At 42.6% G+C, this 18087-nt stretch overlaps 1 protein-coding gene and 1 non-coding gene across 9 annotated transcripts in view; both read left to right on the forward strand.

Annotated features, from left to right (window-relative positions):
* Nucleotides 1-18087, forward strand: part of Macf1 (microtubule-actin crosslinking factor 1) — a 276478-nt gene that overhangs the window by 191842 nt on the left and 66549 nt on the right. Inside the window, exon 1 of one of the 8 annotated variants that reach the window (XM_023701120.1) lies at nt 9120-13301. The exons of the other annotated variants lie outside the window; for them this stretch is intronic. Within the exon in view, the coding sequence (XP_023556888.1) occupies nt 9939-13301 (3363 nt within the window). The 5' untranslated portion in view covers nt 9120-9938. Of the gene's footprint in view, nt 1-9119; nt 13302-18087 lie in introns of those variants that run through there. 8 annotated transcript variants of the gene reach the window in all.
* On the forward strand, nt 17203-17307 carry LOC111812584. The gene has a single exon (XR_002818056.1). It is a non-coding gene; the product is annotated as a small nucleolar RNA U13 (small nucleolar RNA).

Below are 18087 nucleotides of genomic sequence, written 5' to 3' on the forward strand. Positions count from 1 at the left end.
GCTGTACCAGGAATTGAACCCAAGTCCTTGAGGTTGCCAGGCAGGCACTTAGACCACAGAGCTATCTCCCTAGCCCAGTTTCTATTAATTAAATGAAATTATATAGACAAAAGAAGTAGGCTTATATTAAATGCTCAATAAGTAATAGTATCCTTTAAATTTTTTTTTTATCCAGACATAAAAACCATAATATTAACCAAAAAGAAAAAATCTTTTGGTATTGAGGATTGAACACAGAGTCTTCATACTGAGCTACATCCCTAGGCCTTTATTTTATATGCATTCACTTTTTTTTATTTTGAGACATGGGTCTTGAGAAGTTGCCCAGGCTTTATTTGAATTTGCCATCCTCCTTGCTCAGCCTGCCAGAGTATCGGCAGGTACTACCATGCCCAGTTATAAAATCTTTTTAATAAAAAGTTACCTCCTTTTGTGTTTAGGGATGATCGTTCTTCAGAAGATTAGACCTAAGACCCAGCGCTAGATTAGATTAGGTCCTTTTCTTTGCAAAATGGAAATTAAGAAGGTAAAATAGTTTATGGCAGCAGTGAAACAAGTGGATTGACAGGCTTCCTGCGTATTTGGTTTTTTGAGGCTTTTTTAAGGGAGTAAATGTATGGCTTGTTTCTGACTATAGCAGCACATAGGCAGGTTTAGGTCGTGAATCCATAACAGAACTTCAGGGCCCAGGGAGATAGCTCAGTAGAATAAGCGCTTGCCTGGCAAGTGCAGGGTCCTCAGTTCAATCCCCGGTACTGCAAAAAAATAGTATAACAGAACTTCAAATATGTTTTGTACACACATACATATATACATGTTTATGTATTCATTAATTATGAAAATATCCATAAATTATGAGTCCCTTTAGATTCCTATTAGCAGTCCAGAGACAACAAGTTTTTCTGAGACCAGGTTGGCCTTGGCTTATGTGCAGATCAGTATTATTCAGATCAATATTATTTTCAAATCATTAACCAAAATGGACTAGAAGTCATTGCCTGTTCATACACACACACACACACACACACACACACGCACACACAGCCCCTCAGTTAACCATCAGATCAGCTTTAGTGATCCAGGGTCTTGGACTAATTAGCTTTCCTTATAGACCCTATTCGCTTCCTCCCTTGCTGTTTAATGGTAACTACCATATTAGCATCTTTAGAATAGACACCTCTCTTAATATTTATTAGTCTTTAATAAAACATTTGAGGTTATAGGAAAAAAAATATTAGCTTAGTTTTAGAGGCAGTCAGTTTAAGCCCAAATAATTTGTCCCTCTGCTAAGTCCAAGCTGAGATGTTTCATAGAAAGCCTTTGCTTATTTACTGTTCAGCAAATATGTGTGTATAATATTTAGTCATGTGTGTATGTGAGTCAAGAAAAAAAGACAGAATTCAAAGAAAATGAACTGATATGTTTTCTCATACTTGAATTCATTGTATCCATTCAAGTGAGCCAGTTAGTATGTCTATCCTTTTGTTCATTCCCCAAAAATGACCTGTTTTAAGCATTATTCTTTAAACTCAAACCTAAGCTGTCTATTTGTGATCATTGTTAAGAACCGCTTTTGCTTTAGTAACAAAAGGAGTCAGTTTTCAAAAATTTGGTATTACTCATACTTTTTTATATTTTGAGAGGGATTCCTACAGCAAGATTCCTTAGAAATTCAACTCAGGAATGTATTTTATGCCAAGCTTCTTTGTTATGGTCATACCCTCTGAAAGCTGAAAGATTACACTCAATTGATTTCAGAGAAAAGTTCACACCAACACTTTCTCAGCAAAGCCTCCTGAACTTCCAGACCAGGTCCTTGACCCTAGCTCCCTAGCTCTTAGAGAACTGTTTGCTTTTTTTTTTTTTTCTTTTTTTTTCTTTTTTTCTTTTTTTTTTTCTTTTTTTTTTTTTTTTTTTTTTTTTTTCTCAGAATAATGTTATGCAATTGAAGTGAAGTAAATGCCTCCGCTATTAGAATGTAGGCTCCTGTGGGCTGGGGAGATGGCTCAGTGGAATAAGCGCTTCCCTGGCAAGTGCAAGGGCCTGAGTTCAATCCCCGGTTCTGCCAAAAAATGAAATAAAGTAAAATAGAATGTAGGCTCCTCATCACATTTTACCTTAGTGCCTGATATAGTTTGGGGCACATAGTAGATCCCAATTAGTATTTGTTAGATAAATGAAAAAAATCAAGGACACAACATTGTAAATTGTTGGTGCATGCTACATATTCCCATCCCTAATGGAGGCAGGAGGATGGCAAGTTTGAACCCAGCCTCATTTACTGTCTTATTTTAGACAAATATATTTTACCACTCCAAGGTTCATTTATCAGTTAAGGTTTTGTTTTGTTGTTTTTGTTTTTTTAATGGGACAAATGGCAGTTCCTTTTTTTTTTTTTTTTTTTTTTTTTTTTTTTTTTTTTAAAATGTATTTGGTACAGGGTCTTACTACACAGCTCAGACTTGTAGTGAACCTCCTGTTTTCAGCCTCCCTAATGCTGGGATTACAGGTGTGCACCACCATACCTGATCTCGGTGGCCAGCTCAGTGTGCCCAGCGGCTGGGCCAGCACAGCCGTGGGGCCAGATATCGAATCCCCATCCCTGTGCTTGCCTAAGCAGGTGCTTAGTCTGCTGAGCTCTCTTGCTGGCCCTGGCAGTTCCATGTTTTCCTTTCACACACCCTTTCTACTCAAGCCATGCTGAATTAGAATTTGCTTTTTTAGGGACCTTGCATTCCCTTTTTTTTTTTTTTTCAAATGTTTTTATTTTTTTAAGTTAAATATATTTAGCAAATAAAATCATGCATATCTAAGGCATATAATTTTCTTTTTAATTTCATGTATTTAGGGGGCCGGGGAGATGGCTCAGTAGAATAAGCGCTTCCCTCACAAGTGCTAGGGCCTGAGTTCAATCCCCGGTCACACACACACACACACACACACACACACACAAAAAAAAAAAAAACTGGCATAATTTCATGTATTTGGTACAGGTCTCACTATGCAGCTGAGACTGCTAGTGATCCTCCTGTTTCAGCCTCCCCAGCACTGAAATTATAGGGACACACCATCAGCCTGGTCTTGGTGGCCAGCATGGCACACCCAGGGTAGGGGCAGCATGGCACATGGTGCTGGGGATCGAACCGAGGTCCTTGCACTTGCCTAGGCAGTTGCTTAGATGACTGAGCTATCTCCACAGCGCCCTATAATATCATTTTTGAGGTACTGTACATATATTTTATGAAGTGATTCTTACATTCAAGCTAACTATCCATTATTTCACAGTTAATTTCCTAGATTAGAATTTTCTTGTTTGTTTTGTTTTTTGTATTTTAGGGAAGTGTCTACAGGGTGTTCAGTGTCTCACTACTAGATCATATTCATAGTGATCCGCCTATTTACAGCCTCTCAAAAGCTGGGATTACAGGCGTGTGCTGCAACACCCAGTCTCAATTGCTGTCTCAGCGCATCCTGGGGCAGGATCAGCAGCATGGCAGGCCCAGGGATTGAACACTGCCCCAGCACCTGCTTGCAGGCCCTTTAATCCCCTGAGCTAATTGGCCGGCCCTTGAAATTTTTTATTTTTATTTATTTTTGTCTTTTTGAGACAGGGTCTCACTGGCCTTGAACTCACTTTGTAACCCAGGCTAGCCTCGAACTCTCAATAGTCTTCCTGCGTGAGCCTCCCAAATGCTGGGTTTATAAGCATGAGCCATCACACCCAGCCTAGAAATATAATAGCACAAACCAAAAAAATAGTCTTAGGGCTTGGGAGATAGCTCAGTAAAATAAGCACTTGCCTGGCAAACGCAAGGTCCTGAGTTCAATCCCCTGTTCTGCAAAAAATAAAGGTCTTAAACAGAAAAAATTGCTTAGCATCTATCTCAGTCCCAGAGACAGAACAGTTAAGTGAACACCATTCTGGACAATTTTGATATCTATATGATAATGCATTTTTAAAAATTAAAACTCAACAATGTCATATATAGTATTTTGTATATATGACTTAACAGTGTCATGAACACCTTTTTACCTCAATAAAATCATGTTAACATTGTGCTGCTTTAATGACTTAATTAATAACTTTATAAAAATTCTCCAGCTATCCCCTCATATGCCTCTCAATAGTCTCCCTTCTACCTTCATTCCACCTTTTTAAGATTCTACATGTTAAGGAAAGCATATGATACTTGCCTTTTTTGTATCTGTCTTATTTTATTTAGCATGATGTTCTCCAGTTCCATCCATTTTCCTCCAAATGTTTCCATATTTTGGCTAGTGTGAATTGTGTCTTCATCAACATGGGTGTGCAGGTATCCCTATAGTATACTGACTTTAATTCTTCCAGGTATATAGCAAGGATGTATAGCTCACATGGTAGTTCTATATTTAGTCTTTTGAGAGACCTCCATACTGATTTCCATAGTAGCTCTACTAAATTACATTTCTACCAGCAGTGTTTTTCCTGCCTCTAGGTCTTTACTTGCAAATACATGGCTCACATTTTCTGTATTTCTGAGTCTCAATGAGTAATCACAGTTCCCTCCATGAAGCCTTTTCTGATTTCTCTTGCTTCTTGCCTCCTACCCTTCCATCAGATGTTTTCTAACTTGCAAAACTCCACTCTTTTGTCACTACCATTGTCTTGGTAACCATCAATCTTAAACGAGGAATTACTGCACCATCTTTTCGGAAGTGTGCAAGCTGGTAAGGGTTTACAGGGTCATGAGAGATCCTGTAGAGTGTATGGAAAGTTTTCTCATGCGTTTGGGAATACTTGAGAGCTCAAATAGAATCAAAATCCTTAGTTTACCATTTAAAACAAGATGTATATCATGCTGTGTTGCTTTATGAGCTGCTCTGTAGCCATCTTTATAATAATAAAAAGTACCAAAGAATGGTAGTGTCTGATGCCTAACAGGCAGACTAATAGTATGAGGTTTCCACTTGCCACAAAATAATGCTTGTAAAGTCTAGATATCCAAAGCTGCAAAGCATTCTGTAAATTTAAAATAAGTAAGATCCAACCAGTCCTCCTTATCTTTTATTTTGGAGTGAATTCTTCATAGGAGAGAGCCCCTATCAAGATGAATTTTAAAATCTGAGGGGAGTGGATGTGAAGTTTCTAGATTGTTTTAGTGGGCTGCTGGTTCAAATCTAGAGCAGACAAAGGCCAGGTGCCAGGCCCAAAAATTGAAAAAGGAGTTGTGTTAGGGTGTAAGGAGACTCCACCCAGCTGCCTTTAATTAAGAAGACAGCAGGAATGAGCTAATGGGCCTATATGGGTCAGGACTGTTCTTTTAAGTTAGGTTTGCTGAAGGAAAACCTGACATCAAATTCTCTCCTTAAAAATTTGAAAATAAGTAGAAAATTATTTAAGCTGTTTAATCAACTAACTGGAAAATAATTTGAAATTTTGTTTGAGTACCTTCATTTGTGGCTTCAGGGGTAGGGAAGGCATCTGAAGAAGTACTCTGGAGCTCCATGTATCTCTCTTTTAAAAAGTTTGCATGGAGGGCCGGCCAGATAGCTCAGCAGATTAAAGTGCCTGCTTACACAGACTCAGGGACTGGGGTTCAATCCCCCAGCTTGCTGTGCCAGCCCTGCCCACTGCTTGGCATGGGTGAGCTGAGACCTCGATTGAGACTGGGCATGTTGGCACATGCCTGGAATCCCAGCGCTTGGGAGGCTGAAAACAGGAGGATCACAAGTCTACAATTCCCATCTGTGTAGTGAGACCCTGTAGACCCTCTACTAAATACGCAAAAATAAAAAGTTTGCACTCCACATGTAAAATGAACAGCTTTTTTTTTTTTTGTTATAGCTATCAGAGACACAAGAGGCTGAAAGCTGTATCATGCATTTATTTCAGTCCCTGAGATACTTACTGGCAGAGTTCCACATACCAAAACTAAGGAGAAACTCACGAATAGTAACAAAAAAACATGGAGGAGAAACCTTACACATCCTTTCTTGACTTCTTTCTAAGCATATAATGGTGATTTAAAAAAAAGAAAGAAAGAAAAATGAAAAGAACGATGGGGGCTGGGGAGATAGCTCAGTAGAAGAAGCATTTCCTTGGCAAGCACAAGGGCCTGAGTTCAATCCTCAGTTCTGCAAAAAAAGAAAAAAAGAAAGAAAAGAACAATGGACCAAAGCACTCAGAATTCTTTGGCTTTTGAGTTTTGGGAGGTTTCTTATTTTGGTGGGGGGATTGACTGACTACATGTAATCTTTTCTATAGGCCACACTTAATTTTTTAGAGAATTTCTTGATAATATTTTCCTAGTACCTTAGATAGGGACTAAAGCTAAACTTCAGAGTTGCTGGAATGTTGTATTTACTTACGTAGTATATTGATGAGAGTAGAATAAGGTGCATAGATGTGGTAAGGGAGTGACTAAGAAATGGCTGAAATGATTGGCACCTGAGTTGGTGAGGAAACAGGAAAGGAATTTCTGGCCATGAAGTTTGTGATTCCACATCAAGATCATTCTTTATAATAGAATAACCACCCACTCCTAGTCCAGAGCCAGAATTCCTCAGATTCTTCCAGCCAGAGGGGCCTTGGCATGCAAAACAGACTGTTATGATATCTGAACACTTTTAAGTGGATGTATTTGGCCAGGGAGATTTGCTAGTGAAATTGATCTTACCTTCCCTGGGTTTTTATAACTGTACTGAATAATTAAAAGAAAATTAAAACCAGTTCCTTGAACTGTTAAGTATCAGATCTGTAAGCTGATCAGTCCCTAGGATCACAGTGTGTCCAGTATTAGAAGGGACCTCAAACATCCTGAACAGATTGTAGAGGAGTTAGAAATCTGTTGCCCAAAATCTCTGCCAAATGATCGCTTGATTCCTGCTCAGACTCCTTCAAGGTCAGGAAAGTCTTCCTTCCTGGGACCCTCTATTCTTTGACTAACTTTAAGAAAAACTCTATGTTGGTTTAAAAATCTACTCTTGGATCTTAGTGTACCAGTTTAAGAAGATATCCAGAAAAAATATCCTTCCTCCCACATTCCAGCCTTTCAGACATTTCATGTTGATTACATCTCCTACAACATGCTCTAGTCAAGTATTCGTACTACTTTGTACTGCATATTCTTCAAGGAACAGGATTTCTAGGGTCTTGCAGTATTTGTCCACAAGGACACAGGATTCTCGAAGTACCTTTAAAAGTTTTAGAACTAAAAAATATTAAGACTAGAAAGAAGACACAATCTACTCTGTCTCCCCACACTCTTTCAGTTTACAGATGGGGAGTCTTTTGTCTTTGAGTAGGTACAATTGATCGGTGGCATATTTTGAATTGAGAAATGAAATTAAAACATTAAAAAAAAAAAAAAAGAAAGTCTGTTAGTTGCTTAATTGTGATCACAGGCTTCAGCCTGCATCTCATTTTTACCAAAGACTTTGTTGGCCCCCTAAGTAAGCCTAGGGCTCAGCTCAAGATTTCACTGCCAGGTCTCCACACATCAACTTCATCTACTGTTTGTATACAGAGAAATTACTTTTCCAGAAATTTTAGCATCTGTATTGACCACATAGACCAACCGGGATTCAAACATTATTTAATAGACTTTTCAAGCCGGTCTCACTTTGCAATTCAGTCTGGCTCCCAACTCACTGATGATCCTGCTTCACACCCAACCACCACTCCTGGACAATAGATTTTTTTTCCTTCATAAAATCAGAGTGATCACAAAGCAAGCATAATATTTTAAGGATCTTCATAGATACAGATTCCCCCTGGTGTACAGGTGCCCACTGTACTTTTTTTAAAAAACAGGTGCCAGTGACTGGATGGTTTTTCTAAAAGCCAAGAGACTGTGGTCGGGATTGCGTGAGACTTTACTTTCTTTTTTGAAACTTGATACAATACAGATACATGCTTTTCATCAGGCCCCAAGGAGGCTCAGGTTTTTTGGCTGTGTGCAGCCTAAAGGTTGCTCAGGTGTTGGGGCTTCTCGACCACTCCCTCCACCCCCATTTCCCCCGACTTTGACGCCACTTTACAGCTCAGCAGGCAAAGTCCTAGGAGAAAAGGTGCCAAGACCTGATGATTACTTGAGAAGGTAGTGTGCCTAAAGTTTACCCAGTAACTTCGTCTCCGATTATCACCACATTAGGGACAGTAGGAAAGTGCTGGGTTTATGGGTGGAGCGTTCCGTCCAGCGCTAAAGGTGACATTGCTGAGACTGGGAACAGCCTGCGCGAAGACGGTAGCCTACTCTGGCCCTGCGCTACCCTTCCGGCAGCAGGGGCCCCGCGTGGCCCTTGCCAGAACCGGCCTCCTAGGGGAGGCAGGGGCGCCCCTTGTGAGTTCGCCGCCCCGGGGCTGGGCTCCGATCCCGGCGGGATGGAACGAGGCGGGGGCCGGGCCAGCGGGAGGAAGGCGGAGCTTTCCTTTGTCAGGGGATTTGCGCGGCGTGGCGGAGACTCGCGCTGGTGCGGCTCCCCTTGGCTCGCCCTCGGGGAGTGGGGGGCAGGGCATCTCCGGCCCTGGGGCGTGGGGGCGTGGGCTTCGGGAGCCGGAAGGCGCCCGGGGCCCGGAACCCTGAGCCTTGCAAAAGCCCCTCCTTCAGCGCCTCGGCCTCCAATCCCTGCCGCCGTCTCCTCTCCCCGGGGTCGCTCTACACCCCGGCCCCGCCCCCACCTCCACTTGGCTTTGCGCGCTGCTCGCTCCCTGGCTTCCAGGGGGGCTACCCGGGCGGGGCGGCGGTGGCGCGGGAAGGGGGCGGAGAGCCGTCCGCCAGCCGAGCACTTCCAGCGAGCGGCAAGGAACTGCCCGCGCAGCGCGAGGGAGGAGGGCTACCCCCCCTCGCCCGGCCCGAGAGGAGCCTTTTGTTCCCAGCCAGAAGTTTGCATGCCGGGACCGTGACAGCTGCGGGCAGGGAGGATGGCGAGGCCGCGGGACCTGCGGCGCAGAGGAGAATAGAGGCGGCTGCTTATCATGCAGCCCACGGCGCGGCGGCTGCGGGCCGGGGACTGGAGGCGGCGGGGGAGGCGGCGCCCACAGCACACGGGACTCAGCTGCCAGAGGGACAAACTAACTTCCTGAGCGCGGGACCAGAGGCCGGCGCTACCGAGAGCCACCTGCCAGCCTGCGGTGAGGCTACCCCGGCCCTCAGGGCGCGCGGCTCGTCGTGGGGATCGGGCGGTACTGAGTGAACCCCTCGGCCGAGGCTGCAGGCAGCTCGCCTTCTGCAAGGCCAGCGCAGTGCTCCAGTTGCCTTGTGCGGCCACAGCGCAGGGTTGGCCTAGGAGCCACAACAATGCCATGATGTTTTGGAGACAGGAAGCCCCGAGCTGGCCCCGAATGAAGGACTTCCTGTGTTTAAAGTTGCAGGAGTATCCGCCTACCAGCCCAGTTCAAATCCAAACACCCCAACGAGGGAGGACGAATGGCTAATTCAGACCAGCTGGACTCCCTAGGACTGGAACAGGATAAAATGAAAGGAATTCTTAGGAGCTTGGCCCATACTTGAAGACTAGAAAGGCTGTGCCATTGTTATTACAGTCAGTATAAATTCGCTGCGTCCAACTCTGCTTCGGTGAGAAGTGAGTGGAACTAGATATTGAATAAGACTTGTCAATATCAAATGATTTCTGTTGACTGAATTAAAAAGATCAGTGCTCTTTTAAAAATAGAATAAAATCAGAAGCCATACAAGGAATTAGGTTGGTGATCAAATTAGACTATTTATCTGTCTGCAGCAATGAGGCTGGTATCCTGTGAGGAAAAAGCTGTTTGTCTTAGAGCTTCTCCCAGAATGTTTTCAAAGTGGAACTCCCAAGTCTTTCTGGAGAACACATGCAATTGGTGGTTTAGAGTGTGAACATGTAAAAGGATTTATAACTCATAGAGAATGAGTTTGGGGGGAATCCATGAAAAAAATTTTGAAAGATTGATGTTTCATCTTGATTGAAAAAGTATGGGTAAGCCACTCAGCAGGCCAGACTGTTTAAGACGGAACCCCACCTGCCTGGGGAAAGGGGAGGATGAGGACGGCTACATAGAGGATTGCTATGTTCCCCAGCGGTCTATATATGATACAATGAGGATAAATGAACAGATTGACCAGGGGTCTAAGCTTAATCAGACTTCAAAAAGCACCATGGAAAAAATGGAAGGAAGTACCATATCCAGCAATGGTACGTTAGGAGCCGCATCTAATGTTTTTGAATCTAGAGCACCAGAAGGCAAAAAGCTGGATGAGAGAATAATATTTGATGCATTAAAACTAAGCAGTGATGTGCAGAAGGCAGCACCTGTGCCACCCAGACGGAGGCCAAATGCAGAGCGCAAAGACAATGTGAACAGGAGATCATGGAAGTCCTTCATGCCACCCAATTTCCCAGAATTTGCAGAAAGAATAGAAGCCTCTCTCAGTGAGGTTTCAGAAGCTGGTGCTTCAAATCCTTCCTTGCAAGAGAAGAAAGAATGTAGTTCTCCTTTAACAGAAAGTTCTGATCATTTGGACCACAGAGAGCCTCAGTCAGAGTCTGTGACTTTGGAACATGTGTCCAAATCCATTGGTATTCTAGAAGTGCAAGATATGAAAAAATTAAGTGGAGACTGCCAGGACTTCAGATTCCAGCAGCACAGTGAGAGCTCTCCTCATGAATTCCAGCCTCTAGAATCAGAAGCTGCAGCAGCAAGTGGTAACACAGATGTCATGCAAGAGCACAGATTCTCAAGTGCAACCTGGCCCAGGGCCATGAAAAGTTCAGCTAAGGGAGGCTTCACCGAGAAGCACCACCCCCTTGGGGATGCAGCCTGCACTGTGGAAATGCCACCTCTCTCCCCTTGCCTTAGTGAAGAGCTGTTGGATCCAGAATTACGTAGTCTCATAACTCCCAGCCTAAGAGAAAAAACAGAGTCCGAGCTAAAGTTTGAGGAGGATGAGCGCTGGATCTTAATGGAGGCTGAGGAGTGGGAGGAAGAAAAACTGTCAGAGAAAGGAAAGACTCTTCTAAGGGCAGAGGAGAACAACCTAAGAGATAATTTTGAAGAAAGAGAACAAACACACACAGTAGCAGTGGTGGAAGATGGAGCTAACTGCTTAGCTGCTGTCTGGGGGGCTTTTGACCACCTAGCTCTTGGTCAGATTTGTTTCTCTGATGACCCGCAGCCAGGCAGGGACCAGTTGTCTTCTGTTTCCAAGGATACCCTACCCCTGGATTACAGTTGTGTTACTGCTGGTGAGGATGCTATTGGTGAGATGGAAAAAACTGCTCAGGGACTAGAGGGTCTTGCTTCAGAATTAGAGTATAATATTGGTTTTATTGACACGGAGCAGCTCTCTGACACAGATTCAGTACAGATGTTTCTTGAACTTGAAAAGGAGTGTTTAAGTGAAGGAGTAACTCCTCCAGTAGAGCTGCAGAATCAAGCCTCTTCTGAAGGGTTGGCCCCAGCCCAGGATGCAGAGAATTCACTTGCAATTAGTTATTTTCCAAGGGCTGCCTTAGAAAAGGAACAGCATGGAGACCTTGTAAACGTAAAGGACCTTGGTACTGGATTGGACAGTGCTTCAAATGTATCAACCACTACAGACAGTGAATATTTTAATGCCCTAGATTCCTCTCAGGTGCCTGATGCTGTGGAATTTATTGTTCATCCTAATAGCATGAGGGACACTCCCATAGTTAGCAAGGAGTGTGAAAAAGTGCCTTTTAGCCCCAAGACTATGGGGAAAGTTAAGTCTCTACCTGATCTGGAGTCCCTGGGAGAGCTAGATCCAGGAGGTCTGCTGAACTCTGATCACAGAGCTTTTTCTGAAGAAAAACTGTCAGACTGTATTGCTTCTGAGCTAGCCAAAGAAAATGGCAGTTCGACCCAAGCAAACTGCAGTCAAGCTGAAAATATTGAATATAGTGAGAGAGTCCCTCTCAGTTTTGCTTTTAGCTATCAGCTAACAGATAAAACCTCAGGACCTGAAGTAGAGGTGTTAGCATATAATTCAAACTTATTAACAGATGAACACTGGCAAAATGAGAAAGGTGGTATTGATCAAGAAAGTAACAGTCTGACATTCTTGGGAAATGTAGACCCTTGTGAATTGTTGTCCATGAGGAAAATTTGTGGTGAAGATGGTGAGGTAAAAGAACTGGGTTATCAAGCCAAGCTTTTGGGAGACAGAGCCCTGGCACACTATCATAGCAGCTTTCCAGAGCAGGTCTTTCAGGATCTCCAGAGGGAGTTTCCAGAGTCAGAGTCTCTGACTCTGCACATGCCGGGTAGAGAACTGAGACATAGAGATGGAGGGGAAACTCTAAGTGATACAAAGCCTGAGCTGACTGTGGCATCACAGGGAAATGATACTGAAATGGGAGATTTAGATTCATTCCTTAGTATTTTTCCAGAAGAACAAGTTACCAATGCTAGTAATACTGAACCAGTTTTGGAGGAATGGATGCCCCACCTTCAGGACCCTATCACAGCTGCTGCAGTGCTCTCTGTAGAAGAAGGTGCCTTAGATGCTGCCCTGCCCACCCTAGAGGAGGACATTCCAGTTGCTGCAGTGCCTGCCCCAGGGGGAGCTTCTATAGTGGCTGCTAAAGTGCCCTTCCCTGAGGAGGACATTCCATTTGCTTCACTGATCACCACAGAGAGCCATATCCCAGCTGCTTCAGTGGTCATCTTAAAGGAGGATGTCACTGCTACTGTACTGGCAGCCCCAGTGGAGGCTGCTGCCCCAGCTCTTACAGTATTTGCTCCCAAAGGGAGTGTTCCAGTTGCTTCAGTGTCCTCCCCACAGGGGACTGCTCTAGCTGCTGCTGCAACCATCACAGAAGAGGCTGAACCAGCTGTTAAGTGGTCCTCTGCAGAGGGGACTGCTGCACCTGCTGCAGTACCCATCACAGAAGATGACACCCTAGAAGGGCTTGTCACCCTAGCTGCTGCCGGGCATACTCCTAAGGAGCCAAGCCCTCCAGCACTCACAGATTGTACCCCGGAGGAACCTCCCACCTCAGCTGCTGCAGAGCCCATCCCTGGGGAGGGTGTTGTCCTAACTGTTGCCGTGCCAATCCCAGAAGAGTCTGCCACCTTAGTTACCGCAATGCCTGCTGTGGAGGACATTTCTCCTGCTAGCAGACCCTTCCTGAGAGTTGGTGCCTACAATGATTCAGTGCCTATCACAGAAGGAACTCTTGTTCTTGAGGATGTTTCTGCCACTAGAATGTGGTTCAAGGAAGATTTTAATTCTTCAGCTTTAATAAAAGAGGTGCCTGGCACAGTGCTACATGGGAAAGTGCCTCTGGCTGCAACTGATGGATTAAATTCAAATGAGGTAAATGTTGCTCACATTGTTTCGGGTTAGGTTCTAGAGAGTAAAGAGATTTCCTAGTTCTCTGACTTGGCAGTAATGAGAAATAGTACAAATACTTTCGTGGGAGAGGGGATGGGCCAATAATTTCTATACTCGCTATTGAGTTTAGAAGGAAGCTTATCTTAGTTTTGTATGGTGAAAAACTTTGTAACTCATGCTCTATTTTTTTTAACAGGCCAAGCCCAAGGGCAACAGGGACGTAGCTAGTTGTTGGTTTACATTTTTAAGTCGTTAATTAAGAGGAAAGGAGGACTTTGCTTTTGAAATATAAAGCAAGCTTGTTCCTTCCTAAATTAAGAGCTACATATTGATCGATGATGTCTGCAGTTAGGTAGAGGCCACAGTGTGAACTTTGAGACCTGGAGTACTCTAGAAATTAGGTAGATATTCTAGATATTCTGAGTCTTTAGTTTCTTCGTTTGGTAAGGCCAGGCTCCTGTGAGGGTGGCAAGAATAAAATGAGTTACGGCTTTTATAAAGCCGGAGGTGTGTGAAACAGACATATTTTACCCCTTCCCTTTAAATATGTGTGTTGGTTAGATAGAACCACAGCAGGTTAGGTAAAAGTAGTATAAATATGTGTGAATAACAGCTATTTAAATGCATATGTGTTTCTTAAAGCTACTGCATAATAACTTAGGCAAAAAAAGATATATTTTAGTTAGTCAGCTTGTGAAATTGTGTTTGTGTCCTTAAGCAAGTTGTTTTCCTTTCTTGGATCTCTTATTTCTTAATCTGAAAAGCAAGAGAATTAGGCTCAGACCACCTCCTAAATCTTTCTCAGCTCTTAAGATTCTTGATGTTAGACTATAGATAGGAAACACATCCTTGAGCCCTCCTAGCCAGAGGAATTAAGAGTTTAGCAGTTTTCTGCAGTTGTTGTTTGGTCAGTGGTAAACAGTAAAGAGTTTAGAGTTTTATCTCACACAGTTAGGACTGAGTGAGGAAGTTGTTTCGATCTTACTCCTTCCTCAAGTGCATGCATTATTGTCTGGCTATCAATTCTGAGACGTCACAGGGTGTTACAAGAAAAAGGGGCTTGCTCATCCCCCCTCACACACACCAATGCAGAGCTTTTCAGGGCAACCTAGTCTGCTAGAGTACCGGTTAAATGTGCAGCTAACAGCAACAAAATAATTAATTGGTCCTGTAAGGTGCCAACTTTACCACAGATCCTCCTGCTTAGCAGAGTGGTAAATGATTTCACTTTGAGTTCCACTGGTTCTTTTGTAACATAGCATCCCATCAAATTAGGATGCATCACTTTCAAGTCGGATGGATTTTTATTGTTTTCTGAGTTTTACTGAATTTGGGATTCTAGCACACTGATCCTAGTAACCTTTCCAAAGTCAGAACAACGATAATAAATTTTTGCACTAGGATTTTTTTTTTTTTTTTTTTTTTTTTAAACATTGTCTTGCCAAGTTATCCAGGCAGGGCTTGAACTTGTTCTTTTGCTGGAACCTTCCAAAGTACTGAAATTACAGGCATGCACCACCACATCCAGCAGCACTGGCATTCTTTATAATACAGCGTATTAATGGTATGAGGCCTATAGTGGCAATCAGTGAAATACAGAGATTAAGTTTTAAGGAGCAAGACAGATCATTGTAAAGGGAAAAAAAAATTCAGGGCCAGTGAGATAGCTCAGCAATCTAAAGCAACTACTTAGGCAAGCTTAGGCAATCACAGGGACCTTGATTCAATCCCTGGCACCACATGCAGGGTCAGCCCCACCCCCAGTGCAGGCTGAGCCAGCCACAAAAAAGAAAGAAAGAAAGAAAGAAAGAAAGAAAGAAAGAAAGAAAGAAAGAAAGAAAGAAAGATTTCAGAACAATCCTTACTGCTATTCTTCATGAGCTCTTCTGCAATGTGTAGATAGGACTAGGTGATATCTCAGGATCTGACCAACTGCAGGAGGTAGTCATATTATGAAATACTGATTAACAAAATGACAGAAGGAGCTGGTAGCTGCCTACAAAGTTATCTATCTTTGACTTGTTACTTTGTGGAATGTCTGGAAGCAAGCAGATACCTACATCTCTACAAAAAGACAAGGGGGAAGGCAAGGGAAAGGGGACTATGAGTTCAAGCTGTGCACCCTGTACCAAATACATTTTTTAAAAGACCTAAGGCATAGTCCTGGCCAAGAATGTTAACCAGTGAGAGTGTATAGAGACTGCCAGGCATAGTTGCACACACCTGTTTTCCCAACACTCAGAAGGCAGAGGCAGAAGGATTGCCACAAGTTAAGGCCAGCCTGTACTACATAGCAAGATGCTTTCTAAAAAAAAGAAAAAAGAAATTATTTTGGTGACCTATGCCTGCCTGCCTTGTCAGTGCAAGGACCCAAGTTTGATTCCCAGTACCACATGCAAGCCCAGCGCTATGTAGGCCCTGAAATTGGGCATGATGGTGCACACATGTAATCCTAGCGCTGGAGAAGCTGAGACCAGAGGATCACTACAAATCTGGACTGCATAATGAGACCCTGTATTAAATAAATGAAAGATTTAAAAAAAAATTCTTAAAATAATGAAGCATCATTGAGTTAACGTGAGTATACAGATTTGCTCAGTTGGTGAAGTATTGTTATGAGACAGTCAAACCTGTCACTTCCATACATCAACACTTAGACCTCAGTAAATGATCATATCTGGAATATGATTTAGAGTGAATTATTTGAGATCTTTTGTGTGCGTACATGTATGTACAAATGCACACACATATTTTTTTCCCTAATGCCCAATAGCAACAGAGTATAATATTTCTATAGTGAGATCTGAGACCAAGTGAAAGCATTCTCTGGTTAAATTCCTACTCGCTTGTAGACTTTTTCAGTGTTAGTTCCAGTCACTAGTTCAAAGGAAGAAAAAAATTATTTTAATACATAAGTTCTATAATATTAAATTTTTCCTGGGCCGGGGAGATGGCTCAGTAGAATGAGCACTTCCCTGGCAAGCGCAAGGATCTGAGTTCAATCCCCGGTTCCACACACACACACACAAAAAAAAAAACTGTATCTATATCTGTATCTATATATACATTAAACTTTTCCAAAGGAGTTTTTTACCCAAGAATTGGGTAGCACCACAGTATGAGTTTAGTGAAAATACTCAGCTGATTGGCAAAACCTTCATAGACGTTTGTTTTCCCTAACACGATTTCTACAGAAGAAATCATTCATCCACAGTATCAGTGTTTATCTAGTACTTACTCTGCGAGGTACTACACTGCTTCAGTGAATGGCATGGACATGTTCCTGCCGTTGTGAAGCTCATATAGTGGTGAGGCAAGATACTGAGCAAAAATGACTCATAGAAACATTAAAATGTGGGGCTGGGGAGATAGCTCAGTAGAATAAGTGTTTCCCTGGCAAGCTCAAGGGTCTGAGTTCAATCCCCGGTTCCAGCAAAAAAGAAAAGAAAGAAAGAAACATTAAACTGTGACATGCACTTTGAAAACAAGAGTGGATATTACTGGATGGATTCAAGAAATACTTTGAAGTAACAAGATCTGATAATTGGTAATGTGTTGGCGTGAAGGAAAGGAGTGATTGGGGATGGCTTAAGTTATGGTTTGTACAAGTGAGTGGATAGGGCAGTAATAAATTTATCAATTTAAGGAAGAAAACCAGAGATAGGAAAGGAGATACTGTTTGCTTTGGAACTGCTAGGTTTGAGATGCTTAAAAGTCATTTTGTCAGGCAAGTGGTTATTCTGCTGAGCCATCTCCCCAGCCCCTTAAAAGTCATTTTGTATGACAAGAAAGCAGTTGATACAAAGATTTGAAATTAAAGGAGAAAGATGAGGCTTCTTAGCATTTATCAGGGTTAATATTTAAAGCCTTAAAAATGTATAGCATGATTCTTCGGTTCATGAGTGTGATGATTGGGCATTTATGCCTTATGCATGAGGCATGCCTCCCTCAAACCTTGTTACGACGTGGACACATTACCCGTCTGACATGAAAAAAAAAAAAAAAAAAAGAATGTATAGCATGGGGACCGGGGATATAGCTCAGCGGTGTAAGCACCTTCCTGGCAAGTGCCAGAACCTGAGTTCAATCCCTGATACCATCAAAAAAAAAAAAAAAAAAAAAAGAATGTGTGGCATTGCCCCAGAACAGTATAAAAAGAAGAGGGCCTAGGACTGGTATCATTTCTTCACCCCCACCCCCGAGACTCCAGCTTTTGGAGGTAGGTATGGGAAAAGAAGGAAAAAGAATAGAGGATATCAAAAAAGAAAAGATCAGTCAGAGAAAATGGGAAGAATGCCACATCAGTGAAGATGAAAGTGTTTTTAGAAGTTCTTTGGGAATTATCTCTTTTATGTCCCTGTTGCATCTTATAGCACTGCAATAATTTTTACAAGTGTAGTCCTCTGAAAACTGCCAACAGTGCTTAGTTAATAACATGGCAGTCTCATTTCACTAACTGAAATACTAAGGAGTAGGAACTTCAATGTATCTCAAGACACTGCTTTTGCAAAACTTTATTTGGAAGAGAAAAGAGCAAATATCTTCAGATTTGTTTTCTTTAACACTCTGCTAATGTTCAAAATAATTATCTAGGTAATATTTAGAAGTGCTTTCCTATTCAGTGTTGAGTATCTGAAAATTGATGAGAAAAATACCCATTGTCCCTGCCAACTTAATCCATAGAGTAGAGGTGAGAAACAAAGGAATTGGCCCCATAATGGAGATTGCAATGTCATGATCACCTCACAATTAGGATTATGATGTCATT

This window comes from Octodon degus, unplaced genomic scaffold (assembly GCF_000260255.1).
Source record: "Octodon degus isolate 3935 unplaced genomic scaffold, OctDeg1.0 scaffold00130, whole genome shotgun sequence".
Lineage (NCBI taxonomy): Eukaryota > Metazoa > Chordata > Mammalia > Rodentia > Octodontidae > Octodon > Octodon degus.